The 15518-nt window shown below is 35.2% G+C and overlaps 2 protein-coding genes across 8 annotated transcripts; both read right to left on the bottom strand.

The window, feature by feature from the left end:
- Nucleotides 1–4144: 4144 nt before the first annotated feature.
- Nucleotides 4145–6663, bottom strand: LOC121777516 (rRNA-processing protein fcf2-like). 4 transcript variants are annotated; one of them, XM_042174798.1, is made up of 6 exons: nt 6530–6663; nt 5479–5725; nt 5311–5371; nt 4989–5060; nt 4779–4894; nt 4145–4515 (listed from the first exon to the last, which is right to left on the bottom strand). In XM_042174798.1, the coding sequence occupies exons 2-6, from the start codon at nt 5694–5696 to the stop codon at nt 4401–4403; spliced, it is 582 nt and encodes a 193-aa protein (XP_042030732.1). In that variant the 5' UTR covers nt 5697–5725; nt 6530–6663; the 3' UTR covers nt 4145–4400. The 4 variants fall into 4 exon arrangements, with proteins under 4 accessions (XP_042030732.1, XP_042030730.1, XP_042030733.1 ...); XM_042174796.1 differs by having other exon boundaries at nt 6497–6654; XM_042174799.1 differs by having other exon boundaries at nt 6524–6644.
- Nucleotides 6664–8416: 1753 nt separating this feature from the next.
- On the bottom strand, nt 8417–14522 carry LOC121777943 (small G protein signaling modulator 1-like). 4 transcript variants are annotated; one of them, XM_042175276.1, is made up of 13 exons: nt 14391–14522; nt 14111–14160; nt 13812–14022; nt 13243–13341; nt 12769–12872; nt 11731–12518; nt 11510–11632; nt 11333–11421; nt 11044–11244; nt 10449–10847; nt 9757–9840; nt 8855–9088; nt 8417–8682 (listed from the first exon to the last, which is right to left on the bottom strand). In XM_042175276.1, the coding sequence occupies exons 3-12, from the start codon at nt 13938–13940 to the stop codon at nt 9047–9049; spliced, it is 2058 nt and encodes a 685-aa protein (XP_042031210.1). In that variant the 5' UTR covers nt 13941–14022; nt 14111–14160; nt 14391–14522; the 3' UTR covers nt 8417–8682; nt 8855–9046. The 4 variants fall into 4 exon arrangements, with proteins under 4 accessions (XP_042031210.1, XP_042031211.1, XP_042031212.1 ...); XM_042175277.1 differs by having other exon boundaries at nt 8417–8674; XM_042175278.1 differs by having other exon boundaries at nt 13824–14022.
- Nucleotides 14523–15518: the final 996 nt, after the last annotated feature.

Here is a 15518-nt window from a genome sequence, read left to right as displayed (position 1 = left end):
AACTATGTTCAATAAATAGCAGGCAGTTAACATAGCCTCACCCCAAAATCCTTCACTTAGGCCAGAATAGCACAACATTGAATTAAGCATTTCGTTCAATGTTCTATTCTTTCTTTCCGCTACACCATTTTGTTGTGGTGTATATGGAGCAGTGGTCTGATGTACTATACCAGTATATTCGAAATATACTGGATCATAATACTCACCTCCCCTATCAGTGCGAAGAACTTTAATCTTCACACCATGATGAAGCTCTACACTTTCTTTGAAGATTTTAAATTTATCAAGAGCTTCATCTTTTGAATGGCCCGGATACACATTGCAATATCTAGTAGCATCATCAATAAAAGTAACTATATACTTTTTATTACCAAGTGATGGAGTCGAATGAAAGTCACACAAATCACTGTGTATAAGATCTAATACCTTAGTATCTTTACTGATATGTTTATTGAAAGGTTGTCGAGTAATCTTAGTTAACATGCAAGTTTTACACCTTTCAATATTCAATTCAAAAGCTGGTATTAAACTCATTTTCGGCATGTCTTTCAATCTCTTGTAATGTACATGTCCTAATCTAGCATGCCACAATTCTGATTTACTAACATGATTACTAGAACTAGTAGAAGTCATGCAAACAGAATTATTAACCAAAGAAACATCTAGATTCAACTTGAACATGCCACAAAGATAACCGAAACCAATAAAAGAATCATGTCTTGACAGAATGTATGTGTTACTTTCTAAAACTTGTTTATAGCCACAATTATTTAATACAATACCAGACACTAAGTTTTTACGAATACCAGGTACATATACAACATTCTTTAAAACTAAAGAGTGTCTAGAAGTAAACACTAGGCTAACAATTCATATTCTTTTGATTGGTTCAGTTGCAACATTGTCCATCTTCAATGAAGATCCATCTTCAATTGGTTTGAAATCTTTGACCCATTGACGATCCTTGCACACATGACATGTTGCACCCGAATCAACCCACCACGAAAGATCATCATCCTGCACATAAAGTGCTTCAGAAATTATTAATGCATAATAATTCTCAACAGAATGGTCATTAGGTACACAAAACGAACCTGCTTGTTTTCCCGGATCCTTGGATCCACTTGTACCAGCCTCGTTCTTTCCTTTACTTCCACTGTTTCCAGACTTGCAATCCCTCTTGAAGTGCCCAGATTTACCGCACTTCCAGCACATCAGTTTAGGCTTCTTATTCCCAGCCTTACTATTGTTTCCTTGAAACTTTTGTTTCCCTTGAAATGTATGTTTCTCTTTACCAGCCTTGGAGGATTCACCCTCTTCCACCATGTTCACAGAAGAACCAACCATTGTTTTCCCATTACCACAGAGCATTTTTCCATATCACGTATGGACTGTTCGATTTGGAAGTCACTTCCAAGTTCGACCAGATTCAACTCCTCCTTCTTATGTTTCAGATTATTTTTAAAATCTTTCCAGGAGGGTGGCAGTTTATCGATAATGCTAGAAACAGAAATGGATTCATCCATTTTCATATCATATTGGGAAAACTGTCCCAATATCCTCAACAATTCGTTGTATTGTTCCATGACAGGCCTCGAATCAACCATTTTATAATTAATGAAGTTCCCAACAAGAAAATTCTTGCTAGAGGCATCTTCTGCCATATATTTGGCTTTGAGGGAATCCCACAACTCTTTAGCAGACTCTACGTTTTGATACACATCAAATAAGGAATCAGACATATCGTTTAAGATGTGACCACGACATATGTAGTCGTCGTTCTCCCACTTCAGCCGCCTCCTTGTTTGTTACAGAGTTTCATTCTCAACAGCCTCGGGCATGGGAGTACTCAGAACATACACGACCTTCAGATTCGTCAACATGAAATGCATCTTCTTTTGCCAGCGTCTGAAATCCTGGCCAGCAAACTTGTCCAATTTCGCGAAACCTTTTGTTGCTTCCTTCGCCGTTTCCTTGTTCGACATTTTCACAAAATGATTTGATTTTTGTTAGGGAGATTTACTAGATGTGAACAATTGGATATCCTGAAAGGCATGAAACACTTTCAGATCAAATCAATTTGATGGTTCTACCAATATTTCGTATGTTACTTTTTTTATTATGCTTTGAACCAGAAAATTATCAATAAGAAGAGGCTGAAAATGAAACGTCGCGTCTCTTTGTTTTCATAACTGTTTTAACAGTTTTTGGCAGGTTTCGAAAATTGCAAATTAGTCCTTCAATTATCGGAAATTATATTTCCGGATGAATTTTCTGTACAGCTCGACCCCAGCCAGGGGCTCTGCCCCTTGGACCCCGCTACTCGGGGGCGCTGCCCCCGAACCCCTGTCTAATCATAATGAATTCAAACAAGCATGCACTCCGCACTTCCAAACTTATATGATGTCTCATTATAATAATATTGATCAATCAAGTTAATCCAATTACACTAAAATAACCATGGTACAAGCTTCTACGCAATTAGATAAACGGCTAAATATCTAACTTTGAAATCAAATGTGAAGTTGCGAAGAATTTGACTAGACAACAAACAAGAGTATAAAATGTATAGGAAATTATGATCGTTCTCGTCTATCATTCTAGAAAAATTAAATATAAATCCATAAAAGTTATTTTTTGTAAATAATACTAATAATAATAATAATTTAATAGTCTAATTTTAAGCTCAAATATCAAACTATGCTTATTCAAGAGAGCCGATGAATTGACTCCAATGAATGTATATTTTTAAGTGAATTAAATATTTTTCTAAAGATCGCATTATTTTGAAAAGTATTAGTAGCCAAAAATTACATTAACTATAGGCCTATTCAAGTTTTCTCCCAACTTAATTTGAATATGGTGAAAAATAGACAAACTTTTAGCATGTAGTCAATTTTCCACAAAATCAAATTTGGATCAAATTAAATCAAAAATAACACGTTGGAATGTCTGAAATGATGTCAGACTTGATTTGATGTGGCATGTCGAAATGTCTAACTAGATCAAAATGACGTCGTTTCGTTAAAAAATATACATAAAAATTCAAATTTCATATAAAAAAATCTACTTAATTAATATCAAAACGGTATCAATTTGTCAATTTAACACTATTTTTTTCATTTTATCTTCACATCATTTAAAATTGTCATTGGATGATTTAATTATGTCGTATTATTTGAACGTGCAAAATTAGCTACACATAATATTTTTTTCACTATATTTAAAGTTTGTGGTAAAAATATGAATGGGTCTATAGTTAGGGTATTTTTTTGCTATCAGCCCTTTGAAAACTAGGCCAATAAAATATAAATAATCATTTTATTTAAATTTTGTCTTAACTACTAGGGAAAACATAGGTTAAAAGCAAGTATTCTTAATTAGGGGGATTGCCGGAGCTCAAAGCAAAATTAAGTGATATGTATTGTCACAATCTTTCTCTGTCATGTATAAATTAATTTAATTCACCCATAACACTAGCTAGATTCGGTATCAAATCACAGTCGGTCATAGGATTTGTAAAAATCATTTTTCTTCTTTACCATTTTTGCCTGCCTCAGCCTCGTAGTATCGAAATGTTTATTTGTGAATTACAAATAAGTTTATTGAGTATAATTATTTGTATTACAAATAAAACATGTTGTGATTGAAAACAATAAATATTTATTGAGTATAATTATTAAGAAAGCAATAAATGTTTATTGAGTGAATTAATTATTAGCCCGATATGTTTCAAGTGTTAACGAACTTTTTTGGTCAGAACATGTAATGTTAGAAACAAAATCATGTGATGTAATAATTATTGAAATGATAAATAGTTGAGTGAATTAGTTGTTACCCAACTATTCGTAAATCTTCATAATTTTTTGCCCAAAATATAAGATGATGTGTTCAAACCAGAATCATGTTAACAGAAATTGATTGAAGTGTGAAGTTAGTATTTCGCATCCTTCAAAAACTGTTCTTTTGATTTTCTAGTTATATATTTCATCCATAACAAATAAATGATAAAGTCCAATTATTTATAAAACTTTCTTATAACTCATCAAGTTACCGGAAATGTCTACTGAAATTTAGATCGAACAATTTCATTTGTCTTCAACATGGTTGTGTCTAACTCTAAAGATTATAACTTTTTCTTCTCTTTTTCATGTAACAAAGAACTGAAATTGATTAAATACAGTTAGTACATATCAAGTACTACTACATATAATCTTCTCCTTCATGGAAAATCCTCACACAAAGAGAGAAAATCAACCATAACACAATATCTTAATCCAAAAGCTGAAGATCTCAACCACAAAATCTGATGCATATACTTCCAATTAGAGACCAAACTTGCTACCAAAAGCTGCAAAATTTGACAAGGAACGTCCGTTGTTTGTTGATCTGCTTCTGCATCAGTGCCTGTTTTTCTTTCCATTGCTCCTTCCATGCTTCTTGAACTTATTCCTCTTCCACTTGTCCACTCCAGCTGGCCGGTTTTTCTCCTCAATTTCCCTAACTTTGCGTTTCCTGCATCACAATGGTGGATAGCAAGACGAATTAGCAGTCTAGTCGATCATGGCTAGCTTGGTTTTGTTTACATCTTTTAAGTAGCAGATGTAGACTGACAGGCAACAGGCATGACATGTTCCGAACTTCACATGAATGAGTACAAGCTTTCTTGATGAAAAAAGGCAACACACTACAACAACATGCATGCATCACTTTTGCTTTTTATGCATTTTTGAACTAACAGGATAGGTGAAGTACACCGCATAACAAACATCACATACCTATATTGGTGGAAAGTGCCGTCAGCGAGAAGCTCATCAGCAAGAGTTGCTTTTCTCTCCTTTTTAGTAAGTCTACCAGAGAAGAACTCAGATGCCGACTCTATCACAGTACCCACCTGATAAATTAGCAAATAACTCGATCAACAACCACTAGAGTCTTCGGAAGATATGGGATATAGCACTGTTGATAACATTGGGGGTTAGGCTTGCCTGGAAATACTTGGGAAGTGTTTTGGAATCTCCTTTCTTATAGTGCCTCTTTGGATCTATCACATTCCTTAACTGCAACAATCAACGTCTCAATTTTGATCAAGAGAGTACCATTCTAAATTAATTGCAATAGATTCATAAAGCTGCACATGAAACAAGACTTTGCATGCATAAAAGATCACACACACAAAAACAATAACACTACCAAGTAACAACAGAAAATCACCCTAAACCCTAAACTACCCCAGCTTCACATGATAGGAATTGCTGATAAAGAATAAAAATTGTGAGAATACAAGGGAAAATAGATAGGCATCAGAACCTTCAATAGCTGGAGATCTTTTTTAAGCTCTGGAGTTATCGTTTGTGCGGGCATATCAAACCTGTCACAAACAGATGGTAAGTTCATATTACAAAACGAAAAGCGTTTAGGCCCTACATGGACAATATATGCTAATGGAATTTAGGAGGAAATAGAAGAGTTGAGAACCAATTCTTTCCAGCAGTGTCCTTTACTTGTTTCCTAGCCATTTTGTTCAGCTTTCTGGGATCATTGGGTGGAACGAAAAGGCCATCAACGAGCTGAGATTCAGGTTTGTAAAGGGCACCTCCTTCAGCCAGACTTTTTCCCTTTTTGGTTGATGAAAATAAATCAAGTTTAGGTTGCCAAGAAAGCCCTACAGCTGCCTTACTCTCAGAGTCAGACATGCTTTTCAGTGAAAACCTTTTGTTTGCAACTGCAAGAACGAATTCTAGGGTTCATATGGTTGACAACAACAAGATACACATTGTTATTTCAAGGTAAAATTGCTAACAGAGCAACAGCCAGCTCCCCCAGTTATAGAATCAATTCATGGACATCAAATTAGTTTCATTATTGCATCAAATGATTCAAATATAGGGATGGAAGGTTGAATTCGAGCTGAAATAAAAGATGAGCGCAGCATAATTTCCCAGTGATGAGTACTTAAAGCAACATATAAAATCATGGTTACAAATTGATGTGCAGCTCACCATTAACTGGGACAACACGAATAACTACCCAACGAGACACTCTTTCTTAACATTTCATCACTAGTCAGCATAGCCACTTTCGAAGAGCTGAATAACACAATATATTCCAACCAAGCCACATCTTAAAAACCCTAGAACCCTTAATATTATGCCAAACATCCATATTTTTCTACAAAGATTGTAATATTTTTGTCTTTCTACCTCAAAATCTAGACCACTGTAGCTTTTCACCAATACATCACAAACTAAAAGGACATAAGCAGAGATTTTTTTCCATCTCTAAAAAGAAAAACTGGGGCAAATGAGCTGCATTAACATTCTAATGAAAGCATCAAAAAAATCAAAGTTTTTAATAAACCAACTCCAGATAACAGCAAAATTAAGCAGAATAAGTGAAATTACAAACGAAACATACATTAGATATTCCAATTTAGAACATCATAAAGAAAAAACCTGTCCTATTTGGTTCAAAATCGCTTTGTGAGGATCAAAACCTTAATTAATTTCAGGGGAACTCGAACCCTTACGCGACGGAGCGAGTAGCTGGTCTTTGACCGGCGGCACGGTGTCGGTGTCGGTATCGGCGGCGGCGGATTGTGGCAAGGTTTAGGGATTTCCGGTTGAATAGACGGGGGATTATCTTTATACTGTGTTTATATATGTCGGATACGGGTATGGGTATAAGTACGGGCCGGTCTGGAAAGTGGATTCAATAGGCCCGCCCCATTTGACCAAAGCGGGTTAGCTTGAGAAATTCTATTTCAATCGGGAAATGGATATTGTTTTTGCTATATTTTGATAAAAATGTCATCATATTTTCTCTATACATAACCTTTTAGAAAATAATTTCTTTTTTATGTGAAACGGCGTTGTTTTTATATCGAAAAATAGTAGATCTCGACTTTTTCTTATTAAATCAAAGGTGGTATTGTTGTGGTATTGTGAAAGTCATTTTTTGCTGTTGGAAAATACTATGTAAAAATAGTGCTCCAACTTAGAGCATCCACAATGGGGATTCGTTCACCGTCTGGATCTGCTCCGCCGCTTCACGCTCAAGCTCCATTTCGGCCAAGCATTCCGTCGCAGCCTCATGAACACAATCGAATAAGGCCCGAGTAATGCCCTCCGAGGTACTCCAGTCGTCACCGGGTCTCATTTTTTTAGTGAGAATGATTAGGAGAGAAATATTGGTGTGTGAGGAAAGTGAGAGATGTGAGTGAAAATTTGGTGTGGAAAATGTAATGAGAAATGGGGTTTAAATAGATAAAAATTTTAAAAAATATAAAAAAAAGGAAAACACTTTGCATCGTCCGCGGTATCGTCCGCGTGGCCCGCAGTTGGGCGGACGATGCGTGTTCCGACGCCATCGTCCGCAGACGATGTATAGGGCGCGGACGATGCATCGGGCATCGTCCGCATGGCTACAGTGGCGGACGATGCATCGGGCGGACTATCGTCCGCGCCCACAATGGATACTCTTAATAAGCATAGAGAAAAAACGCAAAATAATTTCAATCGCTTTAATTCTCGAAAGACATAATTTACACATAAAGTTCTGGCACTTTCTATTTTTATACTAGTATAGTTTATATGTGAGATTGTAATATTTTTTTCTAATACTTAATTTGAAAATATCTCGATCTATGAGATATGGGTCATATTTATATGAAATTTATATACAATCATAATTTACGAAAGTGACTAGGTGAGATATGGAACAATGAATGACACTAGAATTTATTATTACCCTTTTATTGTAGCATAATTTTCCATTAAAACGAAGAGATATTTTTGAAAGGAAGAAAGAAGATAATGACGAACAAAACATGTGTACTTTGTCAAGTCCCTTTCACTTTAGCATATAGTAGTAGTATTTAGAAATTGTATTTGGGGTTTTCACTTTAACATGCTTAAGATACCAATCGAATCATAGGATATGGAGTTTGTTATCACACGACGAAAAATATTAAATAACTTTACTTGCACTAAGCGATGAAGTGACATATGTCCATTAAATATGGTCTACTTTCTAGAAAGCAAATAATAAAAATAAATGTAGACCAATCATTTCATATGTTCTTAGATCATACACTAATATAATTTTGGTCACAATCCTAGCCATGATCTGGTATGCTAGAAAGACCCTTTCGTGACATATTATACACACATAGAGGATAGAGACATCTTTTATGGTCTCACAAAAATATTTTAGATAAAGAGAGAATAAACATGTTGTTTAATAAATATCGAGATTTATTGTGAGTGCATGTCCATGTAAGTGGATGAGACACACCATAAATAATTAAAAGAGTAATGGGCAGCTTTCTATAGTTAGGCACAACAATTTACTCCAAATGAAAGTGATGCAAGGATAGCTACATGAAATATATTCGCTACTACTAAAAGAAGAGGAATACAATATTTGAAAAGTAGAATTAATAAAGAGTGGGAGACTTTCTACATGTAATTACTTCGTCTAAGAAAATGGACTACACATGATTCTATTAGTATATATATTTCTTTAATAACTGGGACAGTTTTGACATGATCAAAAATCAAAATTGAAGATATAAACCACTCTTTTCGAATATAAGAAACATTTTTTTTCCAGTGTCTAATGTTCTAGCCTGCATCACTTCGTAGTCCTTCAACGGAAACAAAAACGAAGCCACCTATAGAGCTGAAATTGACAGTAAGCGTCAGCATGAAATGAGATGGTGGTGAATGCAATATTACTATGTTATAACGAGATCATGCCAAAATAAAAATTCAGTCATCTTCATAAGGGAATGGTAATACAGCAGATATAGAACACGTACGAACACTTGAACACAGATAAAAGATTACGATACCTTCATAAAGACGGGGAATGCTCCTTGGAGGGACACACACGGGCATGATTTTTATTTATTTTTTGTTGGCTAAGAGTTCCTCCAAGGGTCTATGAAGAGAAATAGTTGCTACCCAAAACATTAATTCTCAAATATTCTGCAGGGACTCAAGGCTCCGAGGAAAAGTATCTCTAATGTATCAAAGATCAGAATTTAACTCTCATTCTGAGCTGCTGGACTCCTACTTTTGATAAGCTGTTTCAAGGAAGACGGAAAGATTAGCACGGTAGGATGAGTGGAAGAACGGTAACAAGCTAAAGATGCTTGACACTTAAATTAAGCCTCTGACATTGTTAATCATGGGGTGGTTTTATACATCAGAAGATAGGACAGAAGATATATCCATAGAAAATATATAGCTTTATAAATGAGGGAAGGCAAACATTAATGCTTCAAATTTGGAGAGGTAACTGCGCGATGCTGCAAAATCAGGACTCTAAGCCATTTTTGTCTCGACTTACCAGTGCTGAAATGCAGTTATTTAAAACAAAATAAATTGCAATAAACAAAAAGAAGAGTACCAAGGTTGCATTTAGATTGAAGAGGTTGATTTTAGGATAGTGAACTCAAAGGACTCAATGTAAAAGTGAAGATCAAAATCGACCTACGTCATTTTTAAAAATGTCCAAAATGGGCAAGGTAGAATGGATCGATTTCAAAGAAAATCATTTTTCAAACAAAACCATAAATTGATTTGCAACAATGGTCCTATAACCAGCAGTCTCCATGTCCTTCCATCCAAACACATCCTTTATGAACTCCAGGTTCCAGAAAACAAGATATAGGAAACCATGAAACCCGAGTGAAACTGTGCAGATAGATGAGAAAAATAGCACTGGCAACTAACTAGACCAAGTACCAACCTTGTAAAAGTACTTTTTCCGTAGTTTGATGGCAGTTTGTACACATCTCTTGATTCTGATCTTCAATATATTATCATTAAATATCTGTAAAATGTTTCAAGTAGGATGTGAGACGAGTGAGAACAGGATTCGGATTTTCAACATATAAATATATTATTCTTAAATATCTGCAAAATGTATCAAATAAGATGTGAAGATCAAGGAAGAGAACAGAGTCAACATGTCTACAGACTGATTTTCCGTATGCAAATATTCAATTAATACACGACCTGTTGAAGCACCCTATAAGTCATCAGCAAAAAATGAACCCTATTATGCCGAGGAGGGACAATCATATGGAAAAGGAAGGGTAATTAACAAGGAAACAAATGCTCTATGCATCCAGAAGAAATGGAAACGAATGAGAAAATGCAGGCCACAAAATTCTATGCAAGGCCAACTGCAAAAAAGAAATGGAAATTGACAAGGAAACAAATGCTTTCAACACCTAAAAGCAAAGGAAATGAATGAGAAAATGCAGAGGCATAAAACTATGTGTGAGGTCAGCCACGAATAATGCTTCCAAAAAAACATTGTATCATCAATGAAGGCCCTAAACCAGATATCACAAATTGTACTAATATGCTAAACAGATAAATATGAAGAGCTGGAAGAGGCATTATTACACAGACTAAAGAATTTAAGTCACGTGCCTTTATTAGATCATCGATTGAATGAGTTTCTCTGACTATTTTGTGACGGTTCATAACGAGAATAGCCGCTACACAAAAAACAGGCAGTTCATCATCACCATTTTTTGTTGATAAAAGGGTACGGATCTGGAATTGTTCAGTCCTCGACCAGAAGGGCTTTCCCAATCCACAAAAAGGTGTGGTAGATCCAGATCCAATCCCTGTGTTGTCAGGCATGGGACACTCTGCTGTCCCGTGTTTTTCTTGTATCCCAGTCTTCGGACCAACATTGTTACTATCAGAGCTATCTTCTCCTGATTCACCCTCGGTTTCTTTAGGTAAGTGTATGGACAATACATCCAGGTGCTTGTCATTCAGAAGACAGGTCAGGGAAAGATCAAAATCAGCAGCCCATATCATCTGAGAGGGAAAAACAACTAAGTGTGAGAAAATAATTTTGTGAGTTATCTCTTTCAGACATACTCTCTAATGTAACCATCCCACCTCTCTTGCAGCATTATTTTTTGCAATAACAAAAAAAATCATCACTGACTCAACAGCATGTTTGTGATCAGATGATACAAGATGGTAAAGATGCAGAAATTTAGGCACAGACCTCCCACATACAAAGAGCTTCATTGAAGGATAACTCCCGGCGGAAGAGTACCAGCAGCATGCGGAAAGCAAAGTGAAGGCTTTCAGCACCTATGTGAGACAAGTGAGAAAAAATTTCCCGGTCTGTACGTTCTAAAATATGCCAGAGTGCTTGCAACTGCTTCATGACACCGGTTGGCCCCTCCATCGTGAAGTTTTCACGCTGAAGAACATTGATATTTAGCAAACAAAAGGAGTAGAAATTCATAAAAGGCAAAGGTAAGTTTAAGAAAATCTTGACATATATGTACCATTCTCCTTATGAGCATCTCAAAGCACCAAAAAGCATCGGCGTCATCCTCAAAAAGAACCACAAAAGGGGATAATAAATCACTCATCCCTGCAGATCAGAAATATTCTTATGTTAATGCTATGTCCATAACTAAAATGGATGATATAGTGAAATTAAAAAAGAAATAACATGTGACCTTGGCAATATCCTGTTCCAGGATCTACCCATGCATAAACAGCAAGAATATCTGACATTCTAGCTAAATTTTTTGGGTCCTCATAAAACTCAAGATGGCTATCTGTTCTGACAACATCAACAACTGGAGGGAAGAAGTTTTATTTAGCCCCAGAAAATGGTAACATATGGTGGTTAACATAATTCAAAAAGGATAATGAAAATCAAGGTACTTTTTTTCACCTATTCGGTGCAGTGTCCAAAGCCATTCAGAGACTTTATCTCCATTAGCAGATCCTCCCTGGGCTGTGTTTGCATATTTGGCTGGTATATCTGGTACATCTGATATCCTAATTTTGTGCTTTGGTCCTTTGCATTCCACATCATTTGACCGAGGAGACTCACGCGTGTCAGGAAGAATAGTTTCACCATTAGAATTAGCGTGTGGAGAGACATCATTAGATGATAAACTATTTAATTCCTCTATAAGATCTGCATTGTTTTCAATCTGAAAACTGTGCATATGATCATCTTCATATCTCAATTTACGCCTAGTTGAGTTTGTGTGACCCTGAAACCCAACTGCATCACCGTCTTTGTTATTATTGTCTTCAAACAAATTAGTAAAGGGTAAAGCTGGGAAGTCCAAATAACTTTCAGATCCATAATCGGAGTCATGTGGTCCATACGCAGTTGGGGAACTGTAATTGCATGGATCAGGAGAAGGTGGATAACTAGAGGAATCATATGCTCCTCCCATGGTGCTTCTTCGGACAGATACAAGGTCACCATAATCATTAGAGCTTTCCTTCAAACATGTATCAAATTTTTCTGTACAGCCTCCATCTAAAGCACAACTAACATCTTTGGTTTTCGAAATTCGTTCAGTTTGATCTTCAGCATCCCTTCTTTCTTCTTGAGAACTCAGCCTCATATCCATGACTTTAGACCCTACGACATAAGCCAAGGAACCAGTTCCTATGCTAGAGTGCATCACTTGACATTCCTTAACAAGGTCTCTGTAACGTTCTCTGGGAAAGGTTTGCGGTTAATTCAAAATGACTTCAGAAGTGACTGGTAACAGAGATAGTACATCCTAAATTAGACTGCTAGAAAAAAACTCTTTAAAACCTATTGATGCAAGTAGTCAATGCAGGACCTGAGCACTCAGCACAGAAGAATAAGACACATCAAAAGCGCTCGATTACTTTAAACTATAAAAGGAACAAAAGAGTGATGTCACTAGCTTAGCACTAAACTGGTGTTAAAAGTAGTCATTACCTCCTAGCAGCTCTTAATTGCTTCCTATGTTCAGCAGTGCTGCTCAATGAATAACAACCCAAAAGAAATTCCCAGACTTCAGCTCGTATGGAGGGATCAACACCCTGACATTAAAATACAAAGAGACACTTGATTACTTAAAATATAGGTTTTGGGATGGATCACTGTAATCAATCTCACTAAAAGTGGCTATAGACAGTTTTAGAGCTTATTTAGCCATAAATATAACAAGGCACTCCAAGAGTAAAAAGGTAAAAGAAAGCCAAGCCTGAAAATTCAGCCGAAGAGAACATTCATGGTAAGTTAATAGAGATGAAAAAAAAAACTATAGAGAGCATAGCATTGGTATTTAAATTATTAATAGGAAAAACTACCCAATACAAAATTATCCATGGGTCTAAACTCTGGCAAGGATATCTATAATAAGACAGCAGAAATAGGAGATGGGAACCTGCAAAAGCATATTTGACTTACCCCCAAAATGATTAGCTTCAGCACTTTCCGGAAACCAGAAATTTTTCCATTGCTGTCAAAGGTTGACTGCCACTTATCTGGCTTAAGCATCTTTCCTGCCTGTATAGTCCAAAAATCAAAAGAAAGAAAAAGTTGATTGTAAGAATAACACCAATCCCAATATATAATCCTAAATCTACAATACCAAAAAGATACACCCCATCAACATGTACCTGCTGAAGTCACAACATGATAGAACAATTGTGTTTTTGAAACTGCGTAAGATTAAGCATATCTAGAACTTATCGGCCACTTAAAGTTAACGAGATTTTCCAAGTTAACACCAGTAATAACTTAGCCAGTGATCAACATGCAACATGATCATATAACTCATACAAACGTGGACAATTTTCATCTCAAGACATAATTGACAGAAGGAAAAGGATCATACAAAGTCAATATCATAGATAAGATACAACAACTCAAATATATTCGTCATGATCACCCTGCCGAGTGAGCATGACCATCCAGTTATTCAGATCAAGTAAAGGAATTTCTTGCAACATGAAGAAAAGTGCTGAGATTCTTACAGTCGACACAACCTTTAGTGGTGATTGATAGAGACAAGGCTCCCCAATATCGCGCACAATCGAACTGACTCTCTGAAAACTCACTGGAGCTACGCATTTCCATTGCCTCTCACCTTCGTCGAAAGACATCACCTAAACCCCACTCCCCTCTATTCTCACGTACAAAGTATTAACTCCTCGGCTTATCACTCTCCTCCAACCGTATCATCAACTGTTCGTCAGCATATTCATTAATCATAATTTTCATGAAAACCAAAAAAACATCACAAATAAGCACAAAAGCAGAAGATAAAACTTACATTATCACTCAATCGCGATTTTCGACTCGATCCTACCCGATCAGAAATAACTGCAATCGGACACAAAATCAGATCTAATTTCAATAACATATCCAATAAAATTAGCCACAAAACTGAAACATCACTACAAACAATCTTAATAAGGTTTTAAAAAACCCTAAATCGTACTCCTTCACAGAAATGATCGTTTTAAGATGAATTGCAATCACAAAAACGCAAATATTTTGGGGGAATGGATGTGAACACCTAAATCGGAGAAATGCAACAAATGGAAATGCACCTGCTGAATGCGAAAATTGAAAAATCTCTGACTAACAGAGATTGAAGAATAGCGTTTACGACCTCAGGCGCCATTAACACGCAAAGATCGTTTCTTTTTTCTTTGTTTCTTTCTTTTCTTCCCTTTCCTTTTATTTTTTCCACTAATTTTCAAAATTTTAATAAATAATTTTATATATTAGAAACTAGAAAGTCTAAAAATGGGCAAATTATGGAAATGTAAGTTGAATGCCATATTTTTCCAATTTTGCATACACAAAAAGTCAATATGAAATGACAATCTATAATTTTAGTAAATAGATCTAAAATTATTATTTTTTTCCTTTTTCTCGCATTTATGTGATTCTATAAAAATGAAATTTTTTATTACTTTGTCATATTTTATGCTAATAGAATACTCATATAAATATATAATATTCGTCTCTGTTTATTAGATCTTGTTAGCTGGTCCAAATAAATAAATACAATAAATTTCAAATAGGTGATATATTTTTAGGGGATCTATTATTCATCAAAATAAAGCATTCAGTTTTATTCTTAATGTGCGTTGAATTACAAAATCCAGAAATACAAGTGAATTTAATTACGAATTAGTGATATCAGATTGTGTGTTAAATTACTGACTAATCAAAACCATTACCTAAAATAGTTTTCCTCCAAATCTATTTTCGAACATGCCAATATGCAATTAGTAACTCAAATTACTAAAAAATCAAATAATCTGTATGCAACCAATAATAAATATGTATCCATATTTAAAATTGAGATAGCTGATCATAAAAATTAAACGTATGCAACATTTTTAAGTACATATTTTATCATCATGCTCTATATACCATGAATTAGATACCTATTACTATATCAATCATTATAATATCAACGTTTAAATTACTCTATAAACATCGATATATGTTTTTGCTAAGTTAAATATGAATACAACTATACAAGGACGGATATCTGTAAACATATTTAATTATTTATTTTATCGATTAGTCAACATAATAAAAGAAGAAAATTCGTAAATATATTTTTTACATAAAATGATTGTACTAGAATACGATACACGGGCAAAACAAAATACAATTATTGTGCATCAAATTATCATGGGGTCAAATTTTGATTTAGTCAA

This window comes from Salvia splendens, chromosome 18, assembly GCF_004379255.2.
Source record: "Salvia splendens isolate huo1 chromosome 18, SspV2, whole genome shotgun sequence".
Lineage (NCBI taxonomy): Eukaryota > Viridiplantae > Streptophyta > Magnoliopsida > Lamiales > Lamiaceae > Salvia > Salvia splendens.
Note: the sequence above shows the minus strand (reverse complement) of the source record. Positions and strands in the feature narration are given on the sequence as shown.